Source organism: Telopea speciosissima, chromosome 4 (genome assembly GCF_018873765.1).
Source record: "Telopea speciosissima isolate NSW1024214 ecotype Mountain lineage chromosome 4, Tspe_v1, whole genome shotgun sequence".
NCBI classification, from domain to species: Eukaryota; Viridiplantae; Streptophyta; class Magnoliopsida; order Proteales; family Proteaceae; genus Telopea; species Telopea speciosissima.
In genome coordinates this window covers 57487206-57507129 of record NC_057919.1, presented here as the reverse complement: position 1 = coordinate 57507129, position 19924 = coordinate 57487206, and the positions used below count along the sequence as shown (strand labels likewise).

Genomic DNA, 19924 nt, shown 5'->3' with positions numbered 1-19924 from the left:
CCATACTTTTCTCTCGTTCATTTTTTTAATTTTTTATTCAACTGTCATTACATTTATTATAAGTCTTATTTCTACAGCTTCTTCTTCTTCTTTCTTCTTCCATCGTCTTCCAAAGAAGGCAATGATACGCTCCCCTCAGCTGCTACCCCTTACCTAGCTCTGCAACTCAATCCCATCTACAACAGTACTCCCACTCCCGTTCTCACTGTCCCCTCCCCTACAACCCCGCCGATAACAACAACTCAACCGTAACTCAAATTCTGAGATCATCCCTAGCCTTTCCTGGTTCCCACCCACTTTCCCCTCCTACCTCTGCTCCCTACTTCATTGCACCGACCCACAACCCCTTCTCCTTGCTCTATATTGTTATGTAATCATGGGATCATCTCCATGCTTGCATGGTTGTCCATGGGAAACCAATAAGAAGCATCATGGGGTTTGGATTCTCTTTCTTGTTTCATAAAAATTAGGGTTAATCAAGAGAAAAGAACATCTTTTTCCATTCCATGACAAGAGAAAATCATCCCATACCTGAATGCATAGTGGAAAGAGATCGATTCGGGTGTACTTTTGTATCCCATGAATATCAAATAAAGAAACTCAATGCATAAGTAAAAACAATAAGATTCGTTAACCTGGAGAACCTTAAGTGTTGCTCCTCCTCCAGTTAATGGTTCTTCTTCCAATGAGCACTTCAAGAAAACCCTTTCTTAAACCATCTTGATGCAGCCATTCCAAAGTCAAATAACCATCTTCTCCAAAAACAAGAAAGATCCAATCTTTCAAGAAACCAGGGTTTTCAAAAACCCTAAAATACCTCTCCACTCAATAGAGGACAAGAGCAAAAGAGATGAGAGGAAGAGAGAATTTGTGTAGAGGGGGAGGGGTAGAAAATCAAGCCAAGCATGCTTGACCGAACCCCCCTAGGTTTAAATAGTTGGGGTTTCATGCCAATTCTCAATGAGAGTTTGACACTCTTTTTCCTCAAATTTGACTTGAAGCCTAATGGGCTTTCTTGATGACCTTCTAATTGATGAAGAAACAGAATCTAATTTAAAATAATTAATAAATTTAATTTTAACGATCTTTTAAATAAGGGTAAAACTGTTTATAACCACCCCGGATACAACAACATGTTTACCACCCCGGTTACAACAAGAAGAAGTTGTAACCGGACTTATTTGACCACCCCATTTAATTTACTAACTTTTTAATATGAGGGATTTTTTTGTATTTCATTCTTCACCTTCTCCACTTCTTATTCATGTCCGTCTCCTTCTCCCTCTCCCTCGTCGGCTCTAGCTTCCTCTTCCTCCCTCTCTCATGGAAAAAATGGTTGAATCATTTTGATTAATTGATTGAGAAATGCCAAAAATCAGACTGATAATTCTATTTGTAGATAAACATGATAGAGGGTTGGGGAGAACCCCAATAATGCTTGGTGTTGTCGTCGCCCAAGTTCGTCATGGCCAATCTGAGCCTGCGTTCGAAGGCGTAGTGTTAACACTAGTCCCTTGAAGCGGTGAAGTTGAAACACTTGGCCCAGAGAGAGAGTTAAATAAATCAACCCAAAAAAAATCCAAAATAGATAAGATCATAACAGCTATGCTCCTCCCATTTCAATGATCAATAGTTTTGTTTGGTATTAGATGGGAGATTCTGGATTTCACCAGTGATTCGAATCCAGTAATGTGAGAAAAAAAAGTAATTAAATATAGGTATAGAAACCAATGGAATCGAGAGAGTTGGAAACTAAAGTACAAATTAAAACAAAAAGCACATGAGAAGCAATACAGTCACTTGGGTTGGGAGAACTTAATTTGATTTAGCTGAAAATACCTGGATTGACTAGCCTTTTTTCTTTTTGATTATGGAATCTCTTCAAGACGATATGAGAAGGGGGTGAAATGAGAAGCTGGTTTTGGAATTTGATGTAAGATTGAGAGAAAGAAGCAAGTGGGAGAGACACGGAGAGGAGAATAACTTGCAGAGCGGAGCCCCTGTTTTTGGAGTGCGATTGTACGAATAAAAGAGAGAGAGAGAGAGGGTTTCCTTTTCTTATGCTAGCCGGTGAAGCTCCCAGAAACGACGGACCAGCCGGAGGCAATGTTGTCCATTCCAACTCCTCCTCTCTACCTCCCCCACGACTCTCCCTCTCCCTCACCCCATCGGGAGTCCTTGCATCTCCCTACCCCTCCCTGTACACACAGTTCTCTCTCATGATGTCAAATCACATAATTAGATTTTTTATTCTATAAAACCCAACTCATTATATGGGGTAAAAAAGTCTGGTTACAAAATCTGTGTGGAACCTTCTTACGCATCCTTAAATAATTGCATCATATCCATTTAAAATTAAATAAATTAATTATTAAATAATAAATCCCAGAAATATCCTCACATAATAACAACTTATTACACTTCAACCCTTTACTAAACAACTTCATCATTATGGAATCTAGGGTATGTATCTCAATACTGTCAAACCCCATTCTATAGTACATGTCCACATTAGAATGTCTGTGTACGTGATCGGAATCTATAAAATATGATTAAATTCTTTAATCAAATACATAAAAATAATTTATTATTTTATGAGACCTGTTGACATGTGAGTCCTGTTTAGCTGGTAAGGCCTATCGGAAACTTTTTGGAAAGGCAATCCAAACAACCCAGACCCTAGAGTTTATCCATTCGAACATCTTCTAACCAATAAATGTAAAGGCATGATATAGTGCTTCTTATTTCCTTACTTTTATTGACAATTATTCACGATATTATTATATCTTCTTGATCGCTCACTGCTATAAAGCATTATATTGCTTTAAACACTTTGTAATAGAGGTTAAGAATCAACAAGGCAAAAGTTTAAAAATTTTGTGCACTGACCGAGGATGCAAATATCTGTCAAATCAATTTAAAGAATTGTGTGAGAAAAAAAAGGAATCACTAGACAATTGACAATTCCTTACATTCGCAACAAAATGGTGTAATGGAGTGAAGGAATAAAACCCTTTTAGATATGGTTAGGTCAATGATGGCGCATGTCAACCTCCCAATATCTTTCGAAGGGGATGCTCTTATATCCGCTGCTTACGTCCTTAACTGAGTGCTATCACAATCAGTTTCTTCCACTCCCTATGAATTATGGAAAGGTACAAAGCCCACTTTGGGACATCTACGGTCATGACGATGTGCTAGATATGTTCATTGTACCTCCCATAAGTTTAGGAAACTTGGCCCTAGAGCTAAAAATAATATCTTTATAAGATATTCCGATAACTCAAAAGGCTATGTCATGTACGGTGAACTTCAAGACGGAGGAATGAAAAAAACCGAGTCACGCGATGTTGATTTTCTTGAAATCGATTTCCCTAGTATTAAAGACGCTAGCAGAGATCTTGACCCCTTTGAGACAAAGATTGATGAAAGCATCTCACATACTCTTGGCGAAGGTGGAGAATTAATAACTCATCCTGAGATCGTTAGAGAGGGTGAGAGTGATAATCAACCCAGTGGAATGCGCCACTTAGTGAAAGCGCATAACCCGAAACTGAAGATCCTTTTGCGAGTAGGAACGCATGTGGACACATTCCCTGTCATCGTTTTGAGATGGAAGATGACGTCCTCGTTTGTGTTCCAGGGGATGAGGATGAACCAACCTCAATAAGAGAAGCGCTCTCCTATCCAGCTAAGGCAATGTGACAAGCTGCTATGGAAGATGGGTTAAGTTTTATAAATAAGAACTAAGTCTGTGAGTTAGTTGACCTTCCATTTGGACTTAAAGCCATCTGAAACAAATGAGTTCTAAAGGTCAAATGCAAGGCAGATGGTTCAATTGATAAATATAAAGCACGCCTTGTGACAAAGGGATATACGCAAAGAGAGGGTGTAGACTATGATGAGACGTTCTCCCTTGTGGTGAGAATGGCCTCTATAAGCCTCATTCTAGCCATTATCGCAAAATTGGATTTGGAACTCTACCAAATGGACGTTAAAATTGATTTTCTCAATGGAGAACTAGACAAGAAGATCTTTATGGATCAACCCATGGGTTCTGAGGTGAAGGGACAAGAGCGCAAAGTTAGCCATCTCAAACGTTCCTTCTATGGTCTTAAGCAACCGTCCATGCAGTGGTAGATTAGATTTCTTCATGCCATTACCTCTATTGGTTTTGAAATGATTGAAGAAGACTACTGCATGTATGTAAAATGGTCCAAGGAAGGTTTTCTTATCCTATCCTTGTATGTTGATGACATCCCATTGGCTGGAAATTACATGGAGTTGATTGTCGTCACTAAAGAGTGGTTGTCATCTACTTTTGAGATGAAGGATAAGGGTGAGGCCAACTTTGTATTGGACATGAGGATTGTGAGGTACCACACTAGGAGACTTCTTAGTTTGCCACAAGAGACTTACATAAAGAAAGTCCTGGAGTGATTCCATATGAACAAATCGAAATCCATCGATACTCTTAATGGATAAGGCATGCATTTTGAGCCAAGAATAGTGCCCTAAGACTGATGAAGAAAGAAACCAAATGTCCAAAGTACCCTATGTGGCCGCAGTATGCAGCCTGATGTATACGATGATGTACGTGCACGTCTCCAAATATATTCTTTGTTGTTGGCATGGTTAGTCGTTATTAGAGTAACCTAGGACCAGTTCATTGGCAAGCTATAAAGAGGATCCTTCGATACCTACGTGGAACTACGGACTTCATGCTCACCTACAGTGGTTCAGATTTGAGATTGATGGCTATAGTTATACTGATTGGGCTAGTGACAGAGACGAGTGCAAATCCACTTAAGGGTACGCATTTGTCTTAGGAGGCGGAGCTGTTACTTGGAGTAGCAAGAAACAGACCTACATCGCCCTATCCACGATGGAGTAGGAGTATGGTGCATGTTCGTCAGCAGTTTAGGAGGCCATTTGGCTTAGAAGGGTCTTGTAGAGACTTAGTGTTTCTGCTCACTCAGACAACGTTGTGCTTATACATTGTGACAACACGACAGCGCTGGCTTTTATGAAGGACTCCAAGTTTCATGGGAGAGCCAAGCACACTGATATACGATATCATTACATTAGAGACATCATTGCGTAAGGTGAAGTAGTTTTGAAGCATATCTCCACTGGAAGTATGTTGGCTAATCCTTTGATGAAGACCATTGCTAGAGTTGTTTTCCTTGTTTATGTTAGGAACTTGGGACTGAAACGGAATTGATATGTATTTTACTTTTGAACACTTTTATGGATGGACACTTATTTGTATCTCTCTTTCATTTATTTATGATATATATATATATGTTTGAGCGATATTGTGTGTACACATTAATTATTATTGTAAAGATGTCACTAGGCATTCAATCGACCCACTCATATGGGTGACTTGCCTTAACACTAGTAGGTAGCAAGCAAGATGAGCCTATGAGCATTTTTGCTTCTTGGCACCTTAGTTGGAGCTAACATGAGACCTTATCTAATCCAGCATGGAAGATATCACACTTCTACGTAAACTGTGGAAAGCCGGATGTGAGGTTTCAAGCAGAAACCATGAGGGTGACAGCGCTAGAAACTTAGGCTCGACGCTTGGCACAATGACTAGACTAAGATCCATATGGCGTTTATATTTTTGTGAGTGACATGCCCACCTCGGTGGGAGTTACGCCATAGCATACATATCATATTGCATGTGCTTGTATCGACTGATAGTGAGAGTGACTGAATGGATCCCTGCGTCGTCACTGTGTGAGTCACGTGGATTATATTAATTCCTCAGTACCCCTATTACCTGAGATAATGTCATGAAGAGGACACCCAATGACGCTACTTTGACGTACTCTTTAGGATCATGGATGATGCAGTCTAGTGCGACACAATTGAAAAAACTATTGGGGACAATCGGATTGACATGAGGGGCTCAGGGAAAACCATCCGACATTACACCTTTGTTTTGTGACTCATTTTTCGGGCGACTTGTCGTGTTTTTTATCGACGTAGTCATGAGCACATTACATACAAAGGGTTAGCATAACTCATCATGAGGGATCAAGAGTGCTAGATCTGATGTAATTTGATTGTTTGGGGTAATTCGAAATTGTCTGTGAGTGATGTGTTATGTTGGTTAGATGTAAGGGTGTCAATCGATACGGTATCAGTAATACGATACGGTTTCGGTACGATATAGAAAATAGGTACTAGATATCGATACCGTAGCAGGCCGTATGATATCTAGATTTTTAATACTGATATCGTACCATTTCGATACAATTTTGATACGGTATATTTACAGTATAGATTTTGGTATAAATTCGGTACAAAAAATGGTTTGAAAACGGTATTAGGAAACTCTTCTTTCTTTTTCTAAACTCTGTTCTTGCTTCTTATGCAACATTCAACTACCTTTCTAGCTACAAACCACATGGATGTAGCTAGTTTTAATTTCAGACCATGATGACTAGTTCATGTCAAGAAAGTTGGATGGATCAACAGTATGCCGCTTCGAAAACAAAAATTTATTGGGTGTTTCATGAGTCTTGTGACTGCTCTTCATGCTCTCTCAATCCTCTTATCTTGTTCTACAGATCATTCAATTGTCTTTCTAATTGCAAAACACAGGTATTGAAACTGAGATCCACCACAGCTAGACACACAGATGACATCAACGGAAGCCCAAAATTGGAGGGAAATGGAACTGAGCTCAACCACAACTTGGACCGATCAAAGCTTCAACTATTAGAAAAAAATAATCCCAGCGGGACTGCGGTCTACGAGAGAGATCAGAGAGAGAGAGAGAGGAAAAGGGCATTAGGGGTTTTCAACTTTAGTTTTACGACTTAGCCTAGTGGAAGAGAGCTCAAACTCGGTAGGTGTTTGAAATTTTGCACAGCTGCGGCCATCAGCCGCAAAGTCAGTCACAACGAAGAAGAGGAACAAAATAAGCTTTAGGCTAGGAAAGGACGAAAGGGTATTAGGGTTTTCAACTTTAGTATTGCAACTTTTGCTGTTCGGTATTAGTATGGTATATGTAATATGGTACGGTATCAGTACATACCGAATGGTTTCAATATAGAAACTAATACCGTACCATACTGAAGCCAATACCATTTTTTCATACCATACCGTACCGAATTTGTAACAGTGCGGTTTGGTACGGTTTTATGCGGTCAGTTTTGGTTTCGATTTCGGTATACGATTTCGATTCCAAATTGACACCCTTAGTTAGATGGAAGCTTGAAATAATACTCCTACCCTGTATTATCTCGTTAGGTCGCACGCCCCATTTCCTAAATGAAGAGTTACACAATTGAGGGAAAATTGGATGCATAGTTGAGTTAATGCACTCTGTGTGGGTGAGTGGGAGATGTAAATTGGACATGGGCCTTGGGCCCGGTCCAAAGCACCCACAAGGACTGCCCAGCCCAACCCACGAGCAAGGGGAGAGAGGGCCAGCCACTTAAGTGGCCGACTCTCTCTCTCTCTCTCTCCCCCCCCCCTCTCTATTCCTAGTGTGAGTCTAAAAGGGGGAAGGGGGGGGGGGGGCTTAGTGTTTGGTTATAAATACAGTACCTCTAACCCTAAAGCCACACAACTAGAAAACTAAATTTCATAATTTTCCTCTTGCTCTCCAAGTATTTGTGATCTCTGTGGGATTCCATCTTCTCCCAAGGGTTTGTTGTGTGGAGTTCTTTTTGGAGAAGCCTTTCAAGATATCTAGAGAAAGAAGAAGTTTTGTTCGTGTGCTCATAATTAAAAGCTTGGTTCTTGATCTCTCTTCCGTTGTTTTCCCATACACGTTCAGATAAGATCCAAACCTAACACATCCAATAAAAAGGCATATAACATCCATAACCCAATATAAATATCTAGGTCAAAACAATTTGAGTACAAGGATAAGTTGCAACTTGCCTTGCCTCTAGTTTTCCCTGTTCATCAAGTTGGCCGAAGTATAATTTTGGGAAAGAACACTGTAGGATGCGTAGTATACGCTAGCACCTCCCTGTGTCTCTCTCCTCCCTCCTATGAAATGGTATATGTACCGTCCTACTATGGGAAGAGAGAGATAAACATAGGAGGCTCTACCATATGCTATGCAGTTGGACAATGTTTCTTCTCCCTCTTCGTAATTCAATTTTTAACAGGAAAAATTTGGGATGAGAAAAAAAAAGCACATTTTATCCAGAGAGAGATGAAGCCATGCAGAGAGAGAGAGAGAGAGAGAGAGTTCCATCCTCCTAATGGCATATTTACCCTCCCACTGTGGGAGGAGAGAGATGAACACATGAGGCGCTAACATACACTATGCAGCTGGACAGCGGACAACCTATAGAGATAACTAGCCAAGCAGAGAGAGAGAGAGAAAGAGAGAGAGGATTCGTACATATCCATATACTTTGGTGAATCACGTAATCTTGGTTGTTGGCAGCCACATTGACTTCATGTTTTAGACGTTAGAAATCAACACATTCAAGTTGATTGAATCTGTAGATCACAAAATTGCTTGGCTGTTCTAGTCTGTGCATCTGCCTTTGGTTGCTTTCCAAGGAAGACTGGAAAGTCAGTTTTTCCCAGAAACTTTGCTGGAATATACATGATTGCATTTCAATGGAAAGAAGAGGCAATTCCAAGAAATTTTACAGGTCTTGTTTCCACTAACTAAGGCTATGTTTGGAAATCAAGAAAAGAAAAGGAAGAAATCAAGAAAAGAAAAGGAAAAAAAAAACTAAATTTAAAAAAAGAGAACGACAATAAGTTAAACTAGAGAAAGGGAAATGTCTAGGGAACCCAAGGTGATCCATCTAGAGAACTTTGAAACTGGATTGGACTTCATGAAATCAAAAGTACCTAAATTGGGGGGGGGGGGGGGGAGAGGTGTTCCTATAGATAGATAACTGACTCCAGGGCCCCAGCATTGCTAGGAAAGGAAAACATAGTTCTCTCACTTCTCTCATCTCTCCCACTGAGGAGGGAAACCCTTATCTAACTTGGAATCCTTGGCATGAAGGCACCTCTAAGTACCAAACCTGTCCTAACTGCATAGTTGGGTATGCCCCACTGGTCCAAACACTACCCTCTCACACTAGACAGTCTGGATTCATGAGGATGTCTGCCACTGGTTGGCATAGTAGGGCAAATCTACCCACATAAAAAACGCACCCTCTTAACTCTGGACGAAGAAACAATAACGGCCACAGAATCAAAAAGAGCAATTATACACTTCTATCCCACTTTATTCCATTCAAATTACATGCTTTTTTCTTCTTCATTGCACAAAAGTTTTCATCTATGATTTAAAAAAAAACAACTATTAGATATCTTAGTTTTGTTCAACAAATTAACCCCCATTAAGAGAGCAAACCCAACAACAAAGCCTATCAAATTTAACCAATAACATAAACAGAGAGATCCGCTCATATCCACCAGAAGTGTTGTGACCGAAATTATCTCGAACAGCAAGAGAACATGCTCTCACTTTGCTTTGATCCATCAGCCCCATTGTTAACGAGGCTTACACGGTTGACAGACAATTCAGCCTTGTATGTATCAGAATTCAGGACTTTCCTGCTGACATTGTTGTAGATCTCTCTGATAACCATTTCAAAAGCTTTTATAACGTTCGTAGAATCCAAGGCGGACGTCTCCATGAAGAACAACCCTTCAGCTTCCGCCAGGCTTTTCCCTTCTTCTACGTTCACATCCCTGATATTCTCCAAATCACATTTGTTCCCCACTAGCATCCTCGCTACTGTAGTATCAGAATGTGCTGCTTGATAATTCCATAAAAACTCAGCCCAAGTCCAGGAGCAAATATAAATACACTCGCTTAAGAGAATCAAACGACATAGTAAACAAAGTGTGAGTGTCAGATATGCTTCCGAAGCATTCTGAAATGCCTACTTTATCAGAGATATAACAAGGTAACATGATACACAATCAGAACTTTTATGACTGCTTCCAACCACATGATGGGGGATTTGGTTGCCATGAAAAGGTTCCAAATGAACGCGGGCCTTGGTGCAACGGTAAAGGTTGCTCCAATGTGACCAAGTAGTCACGGAATCGAGTCTGGAAACAGCCCCTCTGCAAAAGCAGGGGTAAAGCTGCGTACATTATGACCCTCCTCAGATCCCTCAGTAGCGGGAGCCTCGTACACCGGCTATGACCTTTTTTTGAAAAGGTTCCAAATCTAACAATGAGTGAACCCATTTAAAAGATCGACAAATACAACCAATATGATGATCACAACCACTTGGGTTAAAATATTCCTCTGGCAGTATAAAGTAGTATAAATAAAGTTCTGGGGAAGCAAAACCTATAGATTCAATGATTACAAATCTCAAAAGTTTATGCCATATTAGAGGTGGAGACCTGTTTAATGGTGGGATCTGGTCTGCTGTATAAAGTAGACCATTATGAATAATCAAAGGAGTGGATATCCGTAATCATCTTAGTCTTCTTGCCTTGAGTTTCTTTTGACAAAGCTCTCTTAGCTTTTTTGGGGACCTCAACCTTTTCTTCAATTAAAAATTCACCCAAAGAAAACACAAAACATAATAGAAAAATGGGCAAACAAAAGGATCTGGGATGTTTGAAAATCATTGGTCTATGCAACTGATAAGGTGGAGCCACGCACTAATGGATCATGACCCACTGAATGACAGTATGAGATATTGTGGTATTTGAATTAAAAAACTAAGGAATTCGTATGATGTGGGAGCATACCCACATGGCATCTATTATGGTTCAAATCAATGTATAATTACAGAAGGTGCACATTAGCAGGTGTTGGGATAATCTCCAATAAAAGAACATAATTTTATCCATGCAGAAACTTCTATTTATACGTTAAAAGCTGTTTTAATTTATTTTTTTGCTGATAACATATTTATTTTTTACAATACAAATTTGACCAGTTTTAGCAATTCAAATATTTGTAGCAAACCGTGTTTACTATTCACAGTAAGTTTAAAATGTATTAAGTTTTATTTTATTGTTTAATATTTTCTTCTTTTTCCTTTTTTTTTTTTTTTTTTTTTTTTTTTTTTGTGTGTGTGCAGGATTTAATTGAATTAAGTGATCAATTCAAATTGGATTTTATAATTTAGTGAGATTGAATTCTTAAAGTAAGTTGATGAAGTTCAGAAGAACAAGAAGGACAGCAGTAAACCAAGCCTTTGTATTGGATCAAGAATGGACCCATATATTTAATTTTGAGTGTCCAATGTATTATATGGGCCATGGGCTTAGTATTTGTGAGTTTTATAAGCCCAAAGATTAGGGCTTAGAATTTTCAAGTTTTCTATTAATAAGCCAACCTATAAGCCCAAATATTAGGGATTTAAGGCCTATACGGGATTAGTGTTAGCTTCTATTTTATTCTTTATTCTAGTAGTGATTCAATAAGGCTGGAAAGGTGTCCTCCATTCCAGCCCCTAGTTTATATTTTGTTAAAGTTCTAGAATAGTCTATTTTGAAGAAGACTTGAGTTGTAAAGGATTCTCCTTGCCATACATGAGGGTTTCCTATTTTTCTTATTTCATTGAAGTTATAAATAAAGTAGGGGGTTCACACTACCCCAACAATTTGAACAATTTTTTAAGCTTATGCTTGCTGATTTCTGTGAGATTCAGAACCCCTTTGCTGTGAGATGCAGTAAAACCCTTGGTGGGATGCCAAGTTGGAATTGTGAGATGCTAGTCAAATTCTAGGTGGGAAGCCTTGTACGTATCCTTCTTCTTCTATCTTCTATTTTATATCTTAAATCTTCTTTTTTCTCCAATAACTGAGGTCAGTTTTCTGCACTCCTTGTACCCAACGGCTAGTAAGTTTTGCACCTTCTCAATTCTATTTTGTTGTGCAGGATCCAATATTCTGTTAGTTGGTCTACTGCCTGTTCATCTTCAGTTGTTCTATTTTCGATCACTAATTCAAGCCATGTTTCAGAGTTGTTCAAGGCCAGAAGACCATTGATTTCTGAGACTCTAGCTGTTGTGTTTGAGTTTAAAACCTAAGTTTCCAGAAATTGTTTTGCTACACTGATTTCAGGTGCTAGTTGCTCACAACTCAAGCTTCTATTTTCCATCGTTTTCTATTTTATTTACTAATTCTGTCCATCTCTTGCTTACCATTTTTTATGACTTTCTATTCCAGAACCAAGAAGCTCTTAAGCTAAGTTTCTAATTCTGTCATTGGTTTTTAATTTTGAAACTACTTTATATTTATGTTACCGTTTTCAGTTCAGTTTCCAAAATCTTTTTTCTTATTTTCTGAGTTCCTAAATCAGAAAGTTGCTATTTCTGATTTTCTGTTACTGCCAAATATCAGTTCTGATTTCAGATTCCTACCCTCTGCGATCCTGGAATTTTCATTGGGATTCTAAATTCTAATCCTTTAGGTAATTTGGAAACCTCCTTAAAAGTCTTCAGTGCAACACAAATGTGCACATCTTAACTTTTTTGAAAATTTGTTTTTGAAGCAGATCCAATGTAAAAACCTACATTGCCTAAATACTCTTCTTCTTCTACGGTTGCTCTGTCTATCAGTTTTTCCTTTCACGAATAACTGATTAATTCGACAAAAAGGAATGGTCCATAAGCAAAAGTGCATACAAAGTATTCAACTTTGGACGCAATATCCACCTGGATATCATTTAGGCTTTTTTGACATACTTGATCACATAAAAGTGTTTCCTTGAGCAGTTCTTTCACTTTACTGAACAGGAATTAGCTCCCTGAGCAGTTCTATCACTTTATTGAAAAGAAATGACCTTATACGATTATAACAATCTTCACTTTTCAGTTTCATTTTATTTACAACTGGTCCTTAGATGATACGAAGATTCAGACATCATAATTACTGAGCAGGACAAAGAAAGAGTAATTTTTTATTCTAATGATAAAAAAGAGTGCAAGGGTACTGATGTTCAAAGAAACCATCATGTTTGGAGTAGCAAAGGAACCACAGTAGAAACATGAAATAACTAACTCCATGTGCATAAACATTCTACCCAACACCTTATACTTCCAGTGAGCTTTATGTAGCTGTATGAAGTTCTACTGCTTATATCCAGAACATCCCATGTAACCTAAATGGCTCAGGTACTTAATGTATGTAATATAGACTGTCAAGATATTGTTCATGTAACCATAGAGAAACTCAAATTTTTATATCCCCTAAGTGCACTGCCAATACATGACAATGGATGTGAAGACTCTGGTTTGATGTTCACCAACAAGAAGCTCATGTATCGAATTTTATTGTTTCCGAAGATTGGCAGGCCCCCAAAATGGAGTAAAACAAAGCAGAAAGTAAGAATGCTAAGCGTGAAAGCGAGGTTAAACACTGAGTTGTTGGGAAACTGAAATATTGCATAGTGTAGGGGAAAAAATATGCAACATTTGTTTAAAGAAAAGAATATTGGTCTTTAATTAATTAAGAACAAACTAAGACAAGGTGAAAACTTTGCAATATTGAAAATAAACCTAGTAGTTATCCAACACTACATATATCTATATTCACAACTTTCAAAAGTTCAAGAGCATTACTAATTGGGAAAGATGCAGCAAGAATCCAAAATAAAAATCATGCCATTTTCCTCAGGCAGGAAAGGAAAAGGATTGGGATCAAAATCGGTTCAGTTAGCTTGAGCAGAAAAGAAATCCCAAAAGAGCATTACAGTAAAATAACCCCGAATATACTTCCACCCAGAAGCTTCCCAAATGCCAAACTAAGTTAAGAACACCAAATCAAGTCTCTAGAGAGTGCTTCCAAAATACCAAAGCACAAAAATTCAAGTAAGAAAACAAAAGACAGAATGCTGCAACTCCCTCAAAAACTGATAAAAGAAATGAACATCTCTTGCCCAAGTGAACATGTGAAATAGATGTAGAATTTCATCCACAAATAAAGACAAATCAAAAGAAGATGAAGCATAAATAAACAAATTAACAATCAACTACAACTTGTAGCATTTCCCCAATAATCAGATCTGCAAGTCCTGATCACCAAAACAATCCACGCAACAGACCGACACACTAAAAAAACCCAAATTCTAACATCAGAAAACAACAAAATTAAGCACCAGGGGTTCCCACAATAAATCAGATTTACCTATAAAGATACATTATCTCTTTGAGATTAGTAAGAAAAAGACACGAACACTTACTGTTAAGCTCATCAAGCCATCGAGAAACGCTCTCGAAGGTAGTGCGTCTACTGATATCATACACGATGAGGGCACCCACAGCACCTCTGTAATAAGCAGAGGTTACAGCACGAAATCGCTCTTGACCTGCAGTATCCCAAATCTGGGCCTTCACCTCCTTGCCATCGATGTCTACACTCTGGGTCTGAAACTCAACACCGATCGTCGCCTTAGTGTGCATGCTGAACTCGTTCCGAGCATACCTGGAGAGCAAATTCGATTTACCCACAGCAGAGTCTCCGATTATCACTATCTTGAACAGGTATTCCTCCCCTTCTTCATGGTCATCATCCATTCTTCTCCGTTTCTCTTAATGTTACTTCAGCACTTAAGACGAGAGAGAGAGAGAGAGAGAGAGAGAGACGAGTTTAAAATCTAAATTAAGCAGAGAATATATTGCAGAGGGAGCTATTCTAGATTTCTGGGAGTGATAAAAATGGCAGCAATGTGCCTAAATTAGTAGGAAAGAAAGGTTAAAGGCTATTTACCAAAAAAAAAAAAAAGTTTAAAGGCTGGCAGAGACATACTGCGCGAGTAGTGGGTCTCAGATTGACTGATTTTTCACTTTTCACATATTAGTCAAATAACTCGATACTTCCAGTCTCAGTCAGTTGTTTTGATTTTCCTTTCTATTATTATTAAGAAAAAAGAACTCGAGAGTGTGGCCTATACCAGCACTCCTGTCTGTCTCTTTCCTCCCCATATAAAAGAATACATATATCTCCTTATTTTGAGGAGGAGAGAGATAGAATGTTGGCACAATTTGGCTCTCCTTTAGCCATGGTCAGAGTTTGAGGATCCAATCTAGTCAAAACAGAGATGTTTGGGTCATTTCACAGGCCCCCTATGAAATAACCAAATCTCTCTTGTTTTGGTTAGGCTGGATCCTTTAGCTTCCGCCATGGCTAGAGAAAAGCCATGTCCATGTTGGCGGAGGCCACACTCCCAAATAGAAAACTACTTCCCTTATTATTATATTGTAGTTTTTTTGAACTAATTTAGCCATTACTTTGGTTCAAGGAAAAAATGTGCCCTCTTGGTCCAAGAAAAATACAAAACCTTTGTCCTAGTCCCTTGAATGCTAATTGATTGACTAGACCACGTTGGTGTAATAATGGAGTGAGTCAATACATATTAAGGTCTGGTTGAGTTGAGTTGAGTTGATTACGTTGTTAAGAAATGCTTAAGAGAAGAGAGAATGAATAGAAGAGGTTATAATGTCGCGGGTTTTTATTTTTATTTTTTTAAGTAAAAGGCAAAAGGTCTTTTTATTTTTTTTAGGAAATGTTTTCTGTCCAGGAACATGACCAGCATCACACCCCATGTTTGCCTCTCTCATGTTTGCTTCTCTCCTCTTTTTAATGACATCTCTATCTCCATTGCAGGAAGAGAGGGATAGGCTCTGGGAGCATTGGCGTAGCCCACACTCTTAGACAAAAAACCAATTTCCCTATTCCTTTTATGGGTGGGTGAAAGGCAATTTACCAAGGTCATCCTCTAAGAGTGTCAATCGGGTGGTTCGGTTAAGTTTTTTTGGTTCTGGTGTGATTTTAGGGAAACCGACATCGAAATCGAACTAATAAGGACATTTAAGTTTTGGTTCGCTTCGATTTATGATATCAGTTTTAGTTCGATTCATTTGGTTTGAAAACTAGGTATAGATTGGTTTTGGGTAGGGATTAGATAGGATTTTTAGGATTCGAAGGTCGGTTTCAGTGTTTAGTTTGGTTCGATTCGGGTTTAGGCCAATTGGTGGCCGGTCAGTTTAGCTCGACTCGAGCCGAAAATGAATGGTGTTCCAACCCGTAAATCGAAGCTAAACCAATAAGGCCTCGGTTCGGTTTGGATCGGGCACAATCGAGGTCGGGCTGGTTTGACCGATTCGATTTAGGTATTGACACCCTTAACATACTCCATAGTGCACATGTTTTTGTCTAAGATTCAGAATCTTGGTTTCAACAAGTCAGAAATCGAGATTTGGTCGAAACCAAGTATTTTTTCCCATTCAAAAAATGTTTTTTTTTTGTCTCTCTAGTTTTTCTATACATAAATTATAGAAAACTTGGCTGAATGCTAATGTACAATGTACATTAGCTATATTACAAATACTAAGTTCACATATACTTCTTACCAAAAAAAAAAGTTCACATATACTTAAAGTACTAGAAAACTAAATAACTCATCTTAACCAAATAAAACATAAATTATACAACAGTTTTCATTTAATTCCAAGCGGAGTTTCTTAGTGGGTCTAATTGACGAGCTACATACCACTGAAGATGTCGAAGTCATTCATCTAAATGCACCACATATGTATCCCACAACATGCTTTGGGCCTAATTGTTCTGATAGTCCATAACTATCTATCTATAAATCCCATCATCAATTTATCTGAGATATCCCAATCTAGGGAATGGCTCACTGAGACTGTAAGGAGGTGGAGCCGGCACACTTGGCTAGGCTAGATACCCAAAGATATTGTTGACAAAGGATGACCCAAAACCTGATCCATCCCCATATCCATATGTAGCAAAAGATGCATCATGGCCGCTCCCATATCCAAATGAACTGGTGCTCTCTAAGGTTGGTCCACCAGCAAATCTACCATACGGTCCATACCTAGCATATGATGCTAATCTGACGCTCTCAAAGCCACTATCATGATGTTGTGCTAGACTAGGGGTCTCTGTTATAAAGGATGCCACGCGCCAATGCCCAAATCCTCTAGTCTCCCCTAAACTCATGGCTTCCATAGTACTAGACAAGCTTGATATATCCATCCTAGATACCTCAGGATATTTGCACACCCCCCATCCCTAGTTTAGGGTATTGTGACGGGAATACCCCTGTATTCCATAACAAACTACAGGATCGACATTTTGTTATGCCATGTACAACACCCAGTTTCTCATTCAAGGAATAAGAAAGAAATCAAAGTTACAATGGATATTAATAAAGAATATAAATTCAAGTAATTAGGAACTCTAATGATATCATATTTGTAAGTGTAGCATTTTATTCTAAACAGTCAAGTTGTTAACATAAACCAAATACTAAATATCAAGTATTAAGAAGATAATTCAATCTCGAAAGTTATTGGTTACATTCATCCTTCTCGTATAAGATAAAAATAAAGTTCAAGTCATTGGGCCTCTAGCCCGAACTACTGAGCATCATGAGCACACTCATCGCAAAGGTGATCGGGTCCCTACTCCATCTCTGGCTGGGCACCCCAAGCTTTATAGTCCTTACCATCATGGTACGCTGGATCAATCTCAGCCGGATCCGCCATCCCAGCATCCATATCTAAAAACAAAGATTCCCGAGGGATGAGCTTCCACAAGCCCAGTAAGCGATTAAACCATACACAATCATACAAATAAAAATACATTATCAATGCATGCAAAGGTATGCTCATCACATATGATGCATAAATGTTTTTGTTCATTTTCCCCCTAACAACGAGATTCTCAGTCGGATCAAGTACTATAATGACACAGGTAGCATCATCGGCAACGGTGGTATAAATCGGATGGCATTTCGACCATGATAAACCCATGCTATAATGGAAACCTGCGAGACTGGACTCCCCTCACTGGGTTGTCCGCAAACCCCTGATACAAACTCCGTCTTGGTGTCCAACCCAACACATGGTCGGTGCCTGAACTTCTCGGTGAGCTACCCCGAAATACGGTCGGGATCCATGGATTTGCTCAACACCTAAACCCTTATCGGTAAGGATCGTAGTATTGGGTAAGTCACATCCTAATCAGCAAACAACTATTGAGATGCATATATAAAAATATATATTCACACACGACCGTGATTGTAGACTAGAGGTCGAGTCCATAGTGCCTTAATCGGAGGCCGGTTATCCTCTCGCCCCTCTAGCTTATACCCACATAAGTAGAGTTACGGCGGGCGAGATACCGAAGTAATGGTCAACCGGTCACACCCGAATCCAATCCATCAAATAAATATTATAAAGGTTTTCACAATTATAATACTATATACTAACCACGTTCCATCTCCATACATAGCATCTCTCATATACGATTGCATTCCATCATATTTTATATCAAATCATAATAATAGGATACGCAAAGTAACTCATCATGCAGAGTATTCATACACATCAACATGCATAACTTAACTTGATGCCTAATGAGAAACACACCATAAAATAGTTCGAACATTCAATCCACTTATAAAAGTCAAAGCGTAGATGATATTAGCTCACGTGTAGTGCACGTCCTTTTCACACACGTACGCTAGCCTAACATGTCAATATACATATGTACAATAGGTGAGAGAGTGTCTAGTTGAAGGTCCAGAGTCAAAACTCCAAAACAATATCAAAATGCACTAGGTGCACGATGCTCTGTATTCTAGGCGGTTCATGACATTGCATTAAATGGATGAAATTGTGGAAACTTATTCCCACTAGGAGATGCTAAAATTGATGAAATTGAAGGTATGTAACCACTGGTCAACTGTGGAAGTTGACGAGCATTAACCATTGTAGCAGAGAATGTGGTGGTGTAACTGTTGGTCGCATATTAAGCATTTAAATGTATAGCCACTTGAATGGAGTTACAAACATTTAATGGAAATGGTGGTTGAAGGGAATAGCCATGATGAATAACAATAACGACACCGGCGGCTGAGCCACCTTGTTGGCAACCAATATTCACGGCACCGACGGCTGAAGTCGATGGTGGAGTTGCAACGGCATTGGAGGCCCAAGCTCGCAATATCTCATACCATAGTGTAGTAGGATTGTATAAATTGTGAGATAGTAACTCACGAGGAGCGTTAGAATAAATTGTATCTATATGGCAATGTACTTCAAAAAAAAAAACCCATGGATTATCATCACACCTCCTCCATCTTAGAAACCTCCACCTCTCCTTACGCATGCAAAGCCAACACCACTAGAGTATTGTCCTCCAGTTCATCCCCTACCACAAACTTATCTTCTTCTTCTTCTTCATCTTCATCTTCATTTTCCTCTTTGCCTTCACCTGGACGACTACCAATGGTCATGGTGATTCACACATAAGAAAAAGAGAAACAAACCCTCACAAGGAGGAGAGAAACAAATAGGGATCCTACCAAAAGTTTAATGGGATAAACTTCATGTCTTAGATGCCTATATGCGTTGTTCACATGCTTAGTGGTATTTTCATAATTTCCAACATTTTCCTAATTTTTTTAGGATTCCATATTGTTTAGATTTTTAGATTTTTGTACATATTGTTTTATATTCAGTATACTAACTATGCAACGCAGTTGGATAGAGGTGAGCCTTTTCTCTCCCTTTCTCTTTTAGTTAAATTTCATTCATGATGCATTGACTTGGACTTGTTTAGCATACCTACGGTTGAAGTGCGGTTTAACCGAGTGGATCAAGGTGCCTAACACTTTCCTCAGACCCTAATCCGACATGAACTGAACCTTTGATTGGATCAATTTTCTTATGTGTGGGTCCCAGACCCTAATCTAGGTAGCAACTCTTTGCCATTAAAACCCTTTTTAGATTGCAATTCTATGGTTCAGTCTTAAAGCCTCCTCTAGTCCTCATAGGTGTGGTTTCATAGAGGTTGGGATTAGTTTTGGGAGTAAAGCAACCTATTTTAAAGGGTATATTCCTTGGGTGAAGTCATATCAATTGTTCTTTCAAATGTGTCGGTTCATTTTGTTTGATGTTCCCATTGTGAA

General features: G+C 38.9%; 1 protein-coding gene across 1 annotated transcript; it reads right to left on the bottom strand.

The window, feature by feature from the left end:
• Nucleotides 1-9195: 9195 nt before the first annotated feature.
• LOC122657405 (ras-related protein RABA5c-like) lies at nt 9196-14572 on the bottom strand. The gene is made up of 2 exons (XM_043852103.1): nt 14165-14572; nt 9196-9763 (listed from the first exon to the last, which is right to left on the bottom strand). Exons 1-2 carry the CDS (start codon nt 14496-14498, stop codon nt 9441-9443), a joined length of 657 nt encoding a protein of 218 aa, XP_043708038.1. The 5' UTR covers nt 14499-14572; the 3' UTR covers nt 9196-9440.
• Nucleotides 14573-19924: the final 5352 nt, after the last annotated feature.